General features: G+C 40.5%; 1 protein-coding gene across 1 annotated transcript; it reads left to right on the top strand.

Annotated features, from left to right (window-relative positions):
* Positions 1-385: 385 nt before the first annotated feature.
* Positions 386-2,192, top strand: LOC133895258 (uncharacterized). Its single transcript, XM_062335418.1, has 2 exons — positions 386-1,669; positions 2,169-2,192. Exons 1-2 carry the CDS (start codon positions 386-388, stop codon positions 2,190-2,192), a joined length of 1,308 nt encoding a protein of 435 aa, XP_062191402.1.
* Positions 2,193-16,807: the final 14,615 nt, after the last annotated feature.

Raw genomic sequence — 16,807 nt, 5'->3', positions numbered from 1 at the left:
AGAAATTCTGCCTTCTCTATTTGTTGTTTCAACGTAATTAGCTGTTTTTTAATTCAATATAAAGATTTTATTTACTACATTTGAATGGAATATGAATATAACATGCTATAAACATCATCTCTTTGACTGCTTGTCATGGAAGCATAAAATTTAGAAAAAAGAAAATTCAAACTGGTTTCTAATCAGCACATTATTTTGTAAATTATGTGTATTACCGAAATACCTGCATGCAAAATACTAAGTGAAGTTTTATAGCTTGCTGGTGTACATCATTCAGAACACTAAGTGAAGTTTTGTTAAACAGCACTGGTTGAACAGATGAATTCAGACTTTCAATTTAAGGCAAATAACAAACTTTGAATACCAACCAGGGCCTACAACCAAGATGGCAGAAAATGACACTATTCAGTTGCATAGAGCAATATTTGCCCAGTATATTGTGATGAAGAAGTTATTCATGGAGCTAGAAGAGGAAAGAGAAGCTTCAGCAACCGCTGCAAGCGCGGCCATGTCAATGATTCAGAAGCTTCAGAAAGAGAAGGATGCAGAGAGGATGGAAGCATGGCAGTACAAGAGAATAGCTGAGGAAAAGATGAACCACACTGACAGAGCTCTGGAGATTATAAAGGAGGTGATGGAGCGGAAGGAATTGGAGATATCTTATCTGAGGAACCAGTTGCAGGTGTATAAACACAAGCTATTGGATGTTGGTATTAATGTTTGTGATATTGCAGATGAGACAATAGCTAGTAATATACCTTTGTCTGAAAACAAGACCGTGGAGAATCTGTCTCATAACATCAAAAGGAATTTCTCTTTGCCAACTTTACAGTTAAATAAACTATTTGCTGATATGGACATCAACAAAACAGACGGAGTGGTACAATCAGCAAGGAGCAGGCTAGATGGTCACATATACAATCTGAGTGATAATGTGTGGGAACAAGTTTCAAGAGACAGTAAGGCTTTAGAGCCCAAGAAAAGCTTGTCAACAGATATGAACAGTACAGAAAAGCGTGGAGAAGAACTGAATTCTCCAAGCAGTGGCACTTTACATCACTCACACCCATTGGATGAGTCCTCGTGCTGTTCCTCGTTCTCTATGGTGAGTCATCAGACAGATATAGGCAGTGAAAGAGTAGTACAGGTCCGGAAAGACGTGGAAGATACACTACATCATGATGAACTCAAGGATTTTTGTTTGGGTACTAAAATGGATGAAATAACAGTTCATCCTACAAGTGATGTTGACACACTCCAAATTCCAGAAAGAAGCAAGACGGAAACAGGTTCCTTATGCACTGAAAATGACATGATGACAGAGGAATCGGAATTGTCTCCCACAATGGTTCCTAAAGAGCGAGGGTCACATACTCTATCCAGGTTTTCTGCAACAAGAAAAGTTGGATCCATGAATAATGTTGACAGACATGCTCGTCTAAGCACTGGGAATTATACACCACGAGCTGGTGTTGAGAGAACTAGATCAAAGCTGAAGCGGGTGCAAAGCGAAAAAATGGTTGAGTTAATTGACCCTAGGACAAGCAAGGAACAGATCATAATGCTGAAGGAGGTATACGAGCAGCTCAGCATGGTAGAATCACATATGAGACCTTCTGATTCTCAGGAGAGCCCTCGAAATGACGCGTCGCTAGATTCTGTTATGGAGGTGCTTGCTTTTCTACCTTTTAAGTATACATTTATGGACCTTTTTGCTGAGCTTTTTGAGAAAACATTATATTACTCAATTGCAGTATCATAATTACAGTTTCTATCATTACATGAACCAAATGATTCATTATTGCTTGAATATCATAATCAGCAGTAAACATAACAATTGCCATGATTGTTTTGACGGTACGGTCTTGAATTATCTGCAGTGATCCCTGCCCTGCTCTGCACTACTTTCCACAAAGTGTAGACTTCCGCCCAAACTGCTGCTAATTTTTGCCCACACCATAGAAAGCCAAATGATTCTAGAGTATGTTAGTATCTGCTAAAAAGTACATGTTTATGTTGCGCAGTCGTTTTTTCATCTGTTTGCGCCCATGCAGAACAGGAAATCAAAGAAACACAGGAGAATTTTCTTTCTACGCACTGCCACCAACTGTTCTCTTTTTTCCCCGTACGGAGCTTACCTTTTCTGATAATGTAAAACTTTTCAACAGGCGGCTCTGTCCTTCTCCATTTAGCCCGGTCAGGCTTGTGCCACCCGAAGCATGTCTTGAGGCCACCTCCAGTAATTCAAGTGTTGTAAAATGGTAGCGCAAGGTCGCATACTTCACGTTTTCAAGGCAGTGCAAAACAAAGACAAGCCTCTTCGGTTTAGATATCTCCTGCATCAACGCAATACAGTGAAAACTGGGGAGTTTAGTGTGGGCTCGGTTCATATGGTTTGTAATCTAACGCTATCCGAAACGTGTTTACTCAACCAGCAGTCATTTGGTCTTGCACTCTAAGCATTTGTTGTAAGGTTATTGAGCGCAGACAGAGGCCTACTGGTCTGTTCACCGTGCTTGTTACGTATATACATGAAGCCAAGAAGATGAAGGCGGGGCCGACAAGCGCACAAGGAGGGTATTCTGCAAGCAACATTTGCTGTATTGAGTATTCATGCGCACAGCGGCATCCCTGGCTCGTATATGCAAGTCTTTCTTGACGACCAGGTGAATCTCAAGTCTTGACAAATCAGAGCATCTGTAGAGATGCCCAAAAAATTCTCCCAGATACTACCGTACATTACGATTTCATCCCGGCAGCATTTCCAAATGAACATGCTTGAACCTTCTATGTGCACTCATGGAATGTTGGGATCAGATTTGTTTGATCCAGAAGTTCTTTCAGCAGGTCTTGTGACCTTGTCACTGCCTGAAAGGCATCATCGATGCAATCCAAAAGCTCAATAATGGAGATAGCATTTTGAAGCATAAATCAGCAAGCTGGAATATTGCTACGAGCTTGGAAAAGTTTGTCTTCGACCATTTCAGTCCTCTTCTGGCCTGCTGCTGGATTTGCCTGCAACATCCAGCTGGCCCTTGAATTGTACAGGTACATTCCAAGATGCTCATTTCGATCGGTGATTCATGTGGTGACGTGGACATATGCAAATCTATTATTTTATTATTTAAGGGTTAACTAGCAGGGGTGCTCGTGCGTTGCCACGGTAAAAATCTAACAAAGCAGCAACCAGGAATCCTACGGCAAAACTCAATATTGCTACGAAACACTAAATGCATGTGTAAAATAGTCCGTGTAGCAGCGGAGTCACAGAAGAATTCAATTCAACTCCGAGCACTTCCATTCAATTTCATGAGTTGCTACCACATATTGGTCTAAAAAAGTGGCTACCACATTATACCAATGTGCCAGAATAGTAAAATATCATTTAACTGTGTTTGAGAAAAAAAAAGATAGGATTTGATTGTACTTTGATTATCTTTGCTTGCCATATGTTCTTGGAGATGATACGTAAAATTACTTGATTTCAACATTATACACATATCAAAGCTGCCACCAAGAATAATACGATAGGTAAAAAAAAAAGGTAAACCCATCGATCACTCAATGATTGAATTCTTGTTCAGGTATCTTCAAATCAATGCTTCTTCTACCTACTCGGGGAAACAAATATTTAACCTTAGCGGAATGCATGTGTGTTGCTACGGAATCTTGAATTTCGCATCAAATATTTTCATTGTTGGTGAATCATTCTAGTGTTTCATCCTTTGAGTTCTTTGTAGTTAAAAACCATAGGTAAAAAAGGAAGACCGAAACATATAAAATTAACAATTTCATCCTCGTTGGCTGGTATGCCAATTAGTTGGTGTTTGGTACTACTCTCGGCATAGCTATGCAAAGACGTCATCTTTGCAGCACAGTGGATTCACATTTGATCAAATAAAAGATGTGGCATTGAGTAAGACTATAAGATTACATGATAAATAACCATTGACTAGGATGGAATTTTGATGCAAATAGTAATCAAGTAAAGAAAAATCCAAAAGAGGTTTTAGTTGAAGTTGGGAGTTCCATAGTGGAAGCATACAAATACAACAGAAATCCTAATAAAACCATCCATTGTAAAATCAAAAGTTATACATTTATCATCCGAGTGTCCATAGACTGAGTCATCAGCTATTTCACTTCTGGCTCTAACTCACCCTTATTTGAGTGTGCTTGTGAAGCTACAACTTCATAAACATTACATCATAGCTTTTCTTCTCACACAATCATAAAAAAAATTGCAAAAGAAATTTTGACTTAAATTCAGATTTGTTTGCTCTAGTGTACACAGTGATGCATGGGCCCCACATAAGCATCTACGAGAAAATTATTTTCTCTACCCCAAGTCACTTTACCCCCCCCCCCATGCCCTCTAGCTCCCTTGTCCTCAGGAACTCCTCCCTTGTACCACCACCGCTGTCCAATCCACCACCTAAAATGGGTTGCCACCCAATTTGCCACCTAAAATGGGTTGATGGCCCCCCAAGTGGCGCCTATATCCGGTGGAGCAGCTCCCTATCATGGCGACAAGGAGCTTGATTATGGTGGCACAACTCCCTCTGCTAACGAGCCATCTGCCCTGCTGCTCACGCTCCACCTCCGCCACGGCCGAGTCGACGAGCGATTAGGGAAGAGGAGCGGCAAGGGAGAGCAGGTGGAGTGGAGAGGAGCATTACATTTCCAGGGTGAGCCACGCATGAGGGGATGGCGAGTAGATGAAGGGAGGTAGTCTCTGTGGTAACCGGGGTTTCATCTTTGGGAATGCTAGCGATGCTCATCCTGATCAAGGTCATTTGTTCTGGTCGCCTCAAGCACATAGGCTTGGAGTCCTTTATTTGTCGAGTAGGACGGCGGGAGGATAGAGAAATGGGGTGGGAACTAGGAAGCAGTGCTATGTGATATGTGGATGGGCCCACATGTCAGCATGAAAGGGGAGGGACGGACAACCATTATGACCACCAACTCGCGTTTTTAAAGTAGTGAAGAAATAACGCTTTAAAGAATGTTAATCAATTCACAAAATGGATGGTGTCACTTGTATTGTTCGTAACAAAATTCAAGGTCAAATTACTGAATACAAATTTCAACGAGCTAGTTACTTTTCCCGCAGCTGTTCTGTGTCCTTCCAAAGACACAGGAGTTGAGAGCAGATGAAGTGCATCGGCAAGTGTTTGAACAGCATCTGGGAATATATCAAGATGGAACAACTTGAAAGATTGAACGGCGGCTGATGGTTTGTTACTTGATAGATTTAGTCATCAATAAATAAACAACACAAAAGGTTGATAGGAAACTGCACACAAACTGAAAAAAAGAAGGTTCATTGCAAAGAAGATAACAGTTTATCCTGGGCATTTATAGTAATGCAAAAAGAAGTTGATAGATAATAGCATGCATACTGTTTATAAATGATGTGATGCAGAGAAACTACTTTGTCTGAATAAGCTTGATAACAAACACAATGCCTATGGTCAATTCATGATTTGCTAGAAGACCCTAACCCAACAGCTTAAAAAATAAGGTTGTTTGGGAGACTCTGAAATGATCATATGACCATGATTGTAAGCATTGCTTCGGACTTTAATATGCTAAATTTGGTTCCCAATAGAGATAAATCAAGATATATGATCACTAAAGGGACCAGCTGAACACCTAGCAATATGTACTGGTCCAGATCTTGCTACTAGTAGACTTGATGAGATCAAAAGGCTCAACAGAAAAGAATGATTAGTCGATTGCTATACTCAATTAGCAGCTACAACAGCCACATTATCAGCACCCACAACTCAATAATTTTTACTTCCACACAAGAAAAAAAGATTCCTAAGAGAAGCACCAGCAATCGCTTACCTTGGACGAGCAGATGTTCCAGCTGGCACATCTAGAGTAAAATGTCTGAGAACAGTATGAAACATGGTAGGATTAAGTGGTTTTGCGGCAACAATAGAAGCCTTCTCGTTTTTTTTATTGACTCATCAAGCACATCAAATTGCAAGATGAACTCAACAAATGCACTCAAAGTTGGGTAGCCAACCTAAAATGAAAGAACCTCTCAGAACAAAGGCAATGAAATAAGCACCGAAATTGCATCGAAATGACTTGGTTAAGTAGCAGTAAACATGGCCAAGTGGACTGGGCCAAATGGGTCGGCATGAGGCACGACCATTTTGGCCCGACCTAGGCACGGCACGGCACGACGGCTAACGGGCCAAGCCGGCATGGCACGATGACTTGGACCATGCCTGGGTCGAAGCCGCGGCACGACCCGTTTAACTGTTCATATTTTTAGTATTTTATATAATTTGTTTAGATCTAATACCATATAGGATATATGGTGCAATAGTAGTGTGTTTGACTCTCAAGTAGAAGGTCGGGTGTTCGATTCCGAGTGAAAGCAAGTTTTTGTGATTTTTTTCTAATTTTCCTCGGGCTGACGGGCCAAAAAAAAATCATCAGGCCTACCGTGCCGCAGGCCGGCATGGCACGGCCTGGTCTTAAATGGGCTGTGCCTAGGCTGGAGTCGCGGCACGTGGGCTGGCATAGCACGGCCCGTTTAGCTAACGGGCCGTGCCGGGCTAGGCCGCCTATTTGGCCATCTCTGAGTAGCAGTACCTTAGGTATACTTTGATTCCTCAGGTCTTGTAACAGGTAGATAAAAGGTGACCATGAAAGCAGTGCCTGCAAGGTTGCATTTAGGAAGCAAATATTTCCTATATTCTTCAAACCATGAGGAAGCAAGGGCATGTTTTTAGAGGCTTTCTTATTGAAGCTTATGGCTACTGAAATCTTATCTGCTAGCTGATCAACGGATTGGATTGAATTTGATTCCATAAAAATTAAAGGAAAGCGAGATCTTTGATTCCGGTGGTCAAATTCATCCTGGACGCGGTGGAGAAGGGGAGGCTGTAGTAGCTGAAAGCATCTCGGTGTTGATAGAGGTGAGGGAGTTCACCTTCACGATGAGGGACTCGCCAAGGTTGTACTTGTGCGGGTAGCTCCCTGGGAAGTAGAAGCCACAGGCACCTAGCGCGGAGAGGAGCGTGACTGCCGCGACGACAACGGTGATAAAGAGGAGTGCGCGGAGGCGGGCCATGGTTGGATCTAGATCAGGGGCTTCAACTTCTAGGTGGACGGGAGGGTAGAAGCCGCTGGCACCCAGCGTGAAGAAGAGCGCTGCCACCGCGACGATGACGACGACAAAGAGGAGAGCACCGAGGCAAGCCATGGTTGGATATGGATTGGGGCTTCAACTTCTAGGTGGATATGGGGGACGGTGGTGCTCGAGGTGGTGGCAGAGCTCCAGCAAGCTCCCCGCCGAAGAAGGGGGAGGGGGTGTTGGTGGCAGCGGAGTAGATCTGGGGGTGTCGGCACCGACAAGATCGAATGGGGAGCGGCGGAGTGGATTTATTGGTCGGCTAGAAAAATTGCAAGTGAGATTAGTAGCGTGAAGGAGGGTCAAACACAGACGTTCTCGTGTGAAACCGCAGCGTGCCCACGCATGGACCTGCTAGACGGTTGGGGCCATTGCCCATGAATGCTGTTGGATGGAAGTTGTGCAGCAGATCTAACGTCATTAAATTGATTTGGGTATATAATTGTTGGATGAGAAATAATTATGAGAAACTCGCGCTTTATATTAAGGGTTAAAAAGGAGCCACTGCTCTCAATGTCACAAAATTATCAGTTTAATCAGAAAAAAAATATCTAGACAACTCATTATTATGAACATCTCAATATTAAGATTAAACCAAAGAGCTCATGTCAAATACGATTAATAAATAGCTAAATTCGAAATTAAAAATTATAGAAAATTAGCAGTTCGATTTCCATACAACTTAGGAAGCAAATTATCTAAATAAAGAATACAAATAAAATAAAATAACTAATAATTGAAATTGGGGTTAGAATAAAAAAATAAGGATCCATATCAAATATAATCTTAGAAAAAAATCAAATTATTATAAAAACCAAATACCTAAATAAAGAGTCTATGTAAAGTACAATTAATCAAAAGTTATCGTGACAAAATATTGCAGCGAGTTTAGCCATACTATTAACCTGAGTCACTCGCTAGTTGCATTAAAAGAGAATTGGTTCATATTTTCCCTAAAAAAAGACGTTTTTGAAAAAAAGAAGAAGAAAAAAAGACAAGTGAAGTTGTTGGACTTGGATTAGTCACATGGTAATTTAATTGAGGCTGACGATCATATACATGGACTTTTCCTGATGAGATCACCTAAAAGCTTCCAGAAAAATTCCATCAGGTACTTGGCTCAAGTCAATTTGCGCAGTTCGCCTACTGGTGATGGAATTTGACTGCAGTGTTCTGTGTTGGGTGTTAGATATATAAGTTTAGCCTAATATGTTTTTTGAAAATTCTAAATAAATTTTAAAGACTCAACAAGGGAAGTTAACTGTATATCTTTTAGTCCCACCTTACTAAGTGGACGTGAATTAAAACCAACTTATAAAAAATTATCTCCTTCACCTACTTAGCATGTATGAATAAGAGGATAAGGAGAAACACACAAGCGCGCTCGCCTCGCCTCGCCTCGTCAGGCCAGGCCGTGGCGGTCATTGTCACAAAGCATATACATAATTAGGTTTTTGCCTATTTTCTCTTTGCTGCATCGTCGCGCATAGTCTATTTCATCCCGCTGCACCAGCGTGCATCGACGAACCGAGCGCTCAACGCGACTGCTCATGATCTACTTCATCTACGATATCATCGTCTGCTACATTATCATTATAGGGGCTTTTTTATCTCATACTGCTGTCAGGTACGTACACTATGATCTATTATATATTAGATACCTTATCAGAATTTTTCTCGGAAAGCTAGTCAAAGCTTATCGGAATCCTACCCGAGTCTAGTCGAGCTCATTGGAGCTAATTGGGAATCTAGTTGAAATTAGTTATTTGTATCCGTTCTTATTCTTGTTATATTAGAAATTAAATGTGAAAGTGCTACTTTTTCAACAACGGGTACAAAAGATGGTTATATACAACGCCTCATGTCACTGGCCGGTGACACGAGCAACCGCCAACTGCGAACTAGGAAGATCTTCTCCAGGTCAGCTGCCCATGGCATGCTGTATGGTCATAATCTTTCTGGGATATCAATTGCATCATGGTTGCAGAACGTAGGGATGTGTCTCCGTGCCATCAAGAATATAATGATTCGGGTGACGGGACTCATCTAGAGGCTTTTGCTAATGTGCTAAAATCAGGATCAATCTTACCAATTGCTTTAACCAAGCAACTGAACGACTAGATACTAAGATACATGTCTTTATGTTAGGCGTCGATAATAAGATAATTTGTATGCCTGTTTATGTAGTATTGTGGGAACTTTTAGGCCGCTCAAGGCGAAGCATATGCCTTTAATCTCACTGGTTGCTAAAACTATATCTAGATATTCCTTGTGTTAGAAAACCTTAATTGATCAAGTCAAACCCACAACATCTGATCACTTGTTGCGGTACATTACAAGTACGTTTGTGCTATCTGGTACCTGAAATTGGAACTGGTCCAGGAATGCATGTTTCGATGTCAAGATCTGTCGGCTAAACCGAATTACTCCAGCTATACAGTTGAGATCATTGCTTGCAGTTTCTGCAAACCTGATTGAATTTTGTTGGTGCAAGTTAGGGGTTACTGAATACAACTGATTATTACTTCTGACGGCAAAAATCTGTTGGGGGTTGATCGAACCTGTCCTAAAGTTGTGGCCATGCTGCTCTCAGAAGGAAAGGATAGCTGCATATTTATCATCTTATTCTTTGGAACATTATGGGGATTTTGGAAAAAGAATCTTTGTTCTTTCCCTCTCTTTTTTTTTTTTTTTTTTTTTTTTGCATTTCCAGCAAATGACTAAAGGTCTGAACTGTCTGAAGCAAGTAGAAGAATAAACTAAGAATGAATGAAGGTGAAAGATCTTGACCATGAGAAAGAGATGACTAAAAGGAGAAATAGACCGTCCAAACCTGAAACATGGCATTTCTTGTCTATTTCTGCCTTCCAGGTCCAGTGAGGCTGGCTATAGGTTAGTGATATCACTATTTTTCCGATGAGCCCTTGGTCAACTCCTGTTGAACAGCACTTTGAAAAAAGTTCGCCAAGCTCTCACGCAAAGATTGCCAAACTCTTTAAAAAAATGCTAGCAGCTATGGGGTTCGCTTGAGGAGGTCGGCTTGCGTTTGAGCCCGGGCAGGTGTGGTAATCAAATCAATGGCACCCTCTACCTAAAGTGCAAAGCGCTCGGTTACACACACTATTTTTTTTTTTTATCTTCATCACTTTTGTATCACCGAAAACAAAAGGTGCATGGCCCTTAAGGATGTGCAGGATTAACCAATGCAATTAGTCATCACATTCAGAAATGAGCTTCTTTCAGATAGCACGGGAAGTGACAAATATATTCTGTCAAAACAAAAAAGGTTGACAAATTTATGAACTCAGTCAGAAAACCGGTGCTAGAACTGGAACTGCTCACGTCGCTGGTGTGCGTGAAAAATGAGAATTCGGCGTGCAGTTATCTGCTTGACCCTGAGCAGTAATTGGTCTCGCTCTGTTGCTTGAGAAGTAACGTGTAGGATCGAGAGTGACGATTAAAGAGTAATAAATAGACGTCTCAATAAATTTCTTACGAAATTGATGGACTTCTCATATTCGATCATACAACGTACCTCTAAAAGAGAATCACAACAGAACGCAATATAAATATGCAGCGAAAAAATACACCTATCCAGAAAGTTCAGAGACTCTAAAGATGGGACCGAAGAGTCCGGAGATTGGACCGGAGTATCCGGAGATTTTCAGAAAGATCAAAAACCAAACTTGAAGATTCAGCAAAAGGTGGGTCTCATGGTTGGAATCGAATACTAAGTTCCTCAGCAAACCAATCTATAACTCATCCCTACATAAAGATTGAATCTTGAAAAGAGATCACTTAAGGATCAAGAGATCAACACGGGTAAAGATCTTCAAGATGATGATCTAAAGGTAAGAGAATTCAAGACCCTAAAGGAAAGGAAATTTAAGATCCTATTACATATACATGTGTATGTGAATTTTGTGTTTTTAGCATCAAGAAGAACAACCTCACAAGGTGTTAAAATTTTAGCTCAAAAAAAAAGGAAAATCAACACTGAAAAGAAAAAAACTTGCACACAAAGCTAGGGAACCAATAAAGAGAAACTAGAATGAGGAGAATTCAAATATATGTAACAAAATAAACTTCATTGCTCAAAGAGATCAACCCTATTTTTGACGGATTACAAATATTTTTCTCTTAAAACTCTCACCTATTATATAGGCTAAGCACTCATCCTTCTCTCCTCTAAAACACTAGCACAATACTCTTATATGAGTGGCACAAGAGGCTCAAATGGCTGGTTTAAGCTCTCTCTAGCCCTATCTCTCTATTTATAGGCCTAAAAAAATTGACTCCTAAGTTTCTTAGCTTTTTCCCAAAATACCCCTCTTATGTAGTACACTCCTACCTACCACCGAGGATATTTTAATCTATTTTTTCTCCATTCACAACTTAGCTTTGTCTCGATGCAAGCTTCACGATGATGTTACGTACTCCTACAGTCCTCCCATGGTTTTAAGGTCAAACCGTGAAACCCTCTGCATACTTCTTAAAGCGTGACACGCCACTTGCTTACACATCAAGCAAGCACTCTAATGTCAACGCGTGTACTCTGTATTGCGATCATAACCGCCGACAAGTCTCTCTCACTCCCGATTCCTCGGATCGCCTTGTCACTTGCATTGGCATCCCTTTTGTTTAACTTTGTCAATACGCCATCTCATCCATCTTTCAAGCCTTGCTTGACATTCTTCTTGTTCTTTGCTTATGATTCATCCTCCTCTGAGCTCTCCTCCTCACTGAAAGAGGTGTCGATATCTCTGATAGCTACCACGAATGCCCTAGAAGCCGTCTTAATCGCCTTCTTGGCCATCTTGTTATGCTTCTTCTTGAAAAATAGCTTCATGTTCTTCTTCTTGTGCTTGTTGTAGTCGTGTTCGCCGTCCTCCCTCTTCCTGAGCTTGGGGCAGTCCGCCTTAAAGTGGGTAGTGTCACCACACTCAAAGCAGGTACGAGAACCACCCCTCCTCTGGTCTCGGCGATTATTGCAGAAGCGGGTAAACTTCTTCACAATCAGCACAGGATCCTCATCATCCAGCGCATCCACTTGCTCCTCTATGACAAAAGCCAAGGAAGACAAAACAAATCCACTCGATAAAGTGTTAGCACAAGAAAAGCCAGCTATAAACTGATTGCCACCACAAGGTCCGAAAACCAACGTCATGTTCTAAGACAGGGCATTTCCAAGACCGATCAGAGTCGCCTTGGCTATCTCGGTAGACTTGAGCTTGTTGAAGAGCTCATCACAAATCAAAGTGTCTTAACTTAGAGACTCTTCAATGCTCAAGATATTCACTTCCCATATGCTACGGTCAAGAGCATAAAGATGCTTAATCACTCTCTCGTGGTCAGAATAGGGCAAAACATCAGTTGATTGAAAATTGCTAACAATCTCATCAAAATAAGCAAACATTGCATCTAAAGACTCACCGGGGCCTTAACACAAACATTTGTTATTCTTAGTTGTATGTGCTTTGGCGTCTGGCCTTAATATGATTAGTGCATTTATGAAAAACACTCAGAGTATTCTAGATCTCACAGGCAGTACGGAGGTGTTGGACCCTGTCAAACTCCTTCTAACTCAGGGTAGTGAATAAAAATATTTCTGACCTTATTGTTAGCCTTATATTGTTCGATTTGAACCTGAGTCGTGCGAACAGTAGGGATCTCGTAGTTGGAATCAATTACTTCCTATATTGCACTTTCTTGGCTTACAAGATAAACCTCCATGTGCACCTTCCAGTACGAAAAATCACAGCCATCAAACAACAAAATCTTCTCATTTATCTCCATATCGCCTACGAATCACAAAGTCGGTTAAGGTCAATAAGTGATCAAACCGTCTCTGATACCAATTGTAGGATCGCGAGTGGAGACTAAAGAAGGGTAAATAGGCATCTCAATAAATTTATTGCGAAATTGATAGTCTTCAACTATTCAAACGCACCTCTAAAAGAGAATCATAATAGATCACAATACAAATACGCAACAGAAAGACTACACCTGTCTAGAAAGTCTGGAGACTCCGGAGATAGGATCGGAGAGTCCGGAGTTTTTGGAGAGTTTGGAGATTGGACCGGAGAGTCTGGAGATTCCGAGAAAGATCAAAAACTAAACTTGAAGATTCAACAAAAAGTGGGTCTTGTATTTAGAATTGAACAATAGGTTTCACAACAAACCAATTCGTGACTCATCCCCACATAAAGGTTGAATCTTGAGAAAATATCACTCTAGGTTCAAGACATGAACACCGGGTGAAGAAGATCTTCAAGATGATGGTCTAAAGGTAAGGGAATTCAAGACTCTATCATATATGCATATGTATGTGAATTTTATGCCTTTAGCATCAAGAAAAACAATCTCCCAATGTGTTAAAATTTCAGCTCAAAAAGAAAAACGAAAATCAACACTAAAAAGAAAAAAAACTTGCACACAAGGTAAGGAAACCGATAGAGTGAAGCTAGAAGAAGGGGAATTCAAGCATATGTAATAAAATAAACTTTATTACTTAAAGAGGTCCACCCTATTTTAAGCGGATTACAAAGATTTTTCTCTCAAAACTCCCACCTATAACATGAGCTAAGCACTCAGCCTCCTCTCCTTTAAAAACCTAGCATAATACTCTCATATGGGTGACATAAGAGGCTCAAATGGGTAGTTTAAGGATCTCTCTAGCCCTACCCCTCTATGTATAGGTCTAGAAAATTTGACTCCTACACTCTTACCCAACACCGAGGATATTTTGGTCTATTTTTTTCTCCATTCATCGGACGGATACGACGCCTTCACGACTTAACTTTGTCTCAATGTAAGCTTCACGATGGTGCCATGTACTCCTCCATTCCTCTCACGGGTTTAAGATCAAACCGTGAAACTCTTTGCACGTTTTTCAAAGCATGACCCACAATTTACTTACGCATCAAGCAAGCGCTCTAATATCAACGCGTGTACTCCATCTTACAATTCTGACCGTCGCCAAGTCTCTCCCACTCCTGATCTCTCAGGCTATCTTGTCACTTGCACCGGTATCCCTTTCGCTTGACTTTGGCAACACGTCGTCTTCATCCATCTTCCAAGCCTTGCTTGACCTCCATGTGTACCGCTTGGATCACCCTTGACTCCGCCTGACCTCCTTGATCATCTGCACCAAGCACGCTACTTGGCCCCGATCATCCGTCGTCGACCGCCAAGTTGCATACATCACCTACACACCATGAGACAAGCAAACACATATCTCTAACTCCATCTGCACTTTAGTCTATAATGAAAATGCTCAACTGAAAACTCAAACAACTCATAGCACATTTCAATCGAAATTCAAATTTTGCTCAACTGCGGACTCTCCGAAGAAAAGAGCGGACACTCCACAAAAATGCAGACTCTCCGAACATTCTAGTTCACTTCAAAACTGCAGACTATCCGAAGAATTTTGCAGACTCTCTACAACTCTCCGAGAAAATGTGTGGACTCTCTGACAAAATGTACTGACTCTTCGCACATCCCAGTTCACTTCAAAACTGTGGACTATTCGAATAATTTTACGGACTCTCCGCACAACTTAGATAAACCAAATTAACAACCTTATCAATCAATCATCATATATAAATTAAAGTACATTTTAACTTTGTTTCTCACAATGAGTCAGTCTGAAGCAACGGCGGATCCACGGAGGGAGGCTAGGGGGCTGCACCTCCGTTGGAAAGTAGGGATGGAGGAGAACGAGATGGGAGAAGATGAAGAAGAAGAGGGAGAGGAGGTGGAGAGGAGGAGAAAGAAGAAAACCTCTCCTACATTTGGAGTCTGCGCCCTCCACTGATCGGAAGGGTGATGGGAATTTTGATATCTGAAAGACTGAAACAAGCATGCCATTTTTCTGTTAGCCACGGGCCTTCCATTTTGGACTCGGTGACCAGCGTGCGTGGTGAAATACAAGATTTGACTTCATCAGCCAACGTTCAGTAGTGGGTCAAGTCCTACATCAGGCTGATTCGGCATACTGGCTGCAGAATCAAGCATTGGTTTACGGTTTAGTTTAAATTAAAGATGATTTGATCAACATAAATTTTCCCAAACCTGGAACTTTTTCTGTGCATCCCGGCTTTAGATTGCGACATTGTTTTACGCACCTGAAGTCAAACTTGGAGCAAATGGTTCGTGTTCGCACGCATAGGCTGTACGAAAAGAGCTTCGTCGTTCAGAGTTTAGTAGTGCTAATACAGGCACTTTGGGACTTCTGATTTCAGCGACCTGGCATGCATGTAGAGGGCAGGGTTCAATTTACCGATAATCGGTTGAAATTCATGTTTACCGAGTTTATCGCTATAGTCCGGTTTCAGAAACTAAACTGTAACTGAATTTAAATTTAAAATTTTTGAAAAAATAAAAAATTCAAAAAATCTTAAACAAAATTTAGAGACAATTCGAAGACCTTTTGTAAAAAAATTCAAAAATAATGTCATTTGCATCATATTCTATAGGGATGACGTTTGAAAAAAATGAAAAAAGTTGAAACGTGCAGCTCAGTTATTAACTCATGTTAAGGAAAAGCTTAACATACAAACACATATTTTTTTATGTAGAAAGTATCTTAAGAGGATATTTAAAATTGATTTCACTTTATTTAGAGTTTTATTAATTTCTCCATAATTTTTACAACGTTCACAAGCATAAAGTGAATATGTTAATAAACAATATTGTAATTAACTTTTTCATTTCTACCATTATTTTTCCTACATAAATAATAGTATAAATAAACTAATAAAAGTGGTTTCACTAATTTTGGAGGTGTGATTGGTCAGTTATGAATTAATCTAGTTACAATACATTTACATAATCATGCATGTTACAATAACTAATTCATGATTTCATGTATTTTTAAAAGACATAGGATCATGTAAGAAGACTAACAAAATTAGTTTCATGATTTTTGGATTAGCAAAGAGTAAACTATACATTTAACTTGGTTTAACAAATATATTTTCTCACATCAAATTTTTAACTTTTTTATGAGTATAAATACTTTTATCATGTATATCATGTTACAAGGAAACCAACAAATTGGTTTCACTTGATTTGAAGTTTAGATGAAGTAGTTATTGATTTTACAAGATTGAACCAATTTTTAGGTTTTTTTTGTTGAACTTCATTGAAAATCGAGAAAACAGCTTGATAAATTGAGAAAACTGAGCGATTACCGATAAAATCGAGCGGTTACTGACAAGGCAAAAAATTTGAGAAAACCGCTTGATAAATCGAGAAAATCGCTCGGTAACCGATCGAACCGAACGGAGAATCTGATATTTTTTGTTTAAATTTCAAATTTTAGCAAATAAATTTTGTGCAAATTTCAATCAAATTTCGAACGATTATCACGATAACCGGGTATTTTCGGTTACCGCTCGGAAGCTGTTACCGTTTGAAAAACGGTAAATTGAACCTGGCAAAGGGTGAGAGGGCGTGAAGAAAATTAATGAGATGGCGCGGGATCTGCAACGAGATTTGGGTGCAATGCCATGCCTCGACAGATAAGTAGGAAGCAGCCGGCCAATCACAGCACCAGCAATCCAGAGAGAGAAAGATCGAAGTGAATAACCAAGAAAAGAGAACAGCAGCAGGTGGCTCTCTCTCGCTCGCTCGCTCGCCCGCCTA

The sequence above is a fragment of the Phragmites australis genome, chromosome 16, assembly GCF_958298935.1.
Source record: "Phragmites australis chromosome 16, lpPhrAust1.1, whole genome shotgun sequence".
In the NCBI taxonomy this organism is placed as follows: Eukaryota; Viridiplantae; Streptophyta; class Magnoliopsida; order Poales; family Poaceae; genus Phragmites; species Phragmites australis.
Note: the sequence above shows the minus strand (reverse complement) of the source record. Positions and strands in the feature narration are given on the sequence as shown.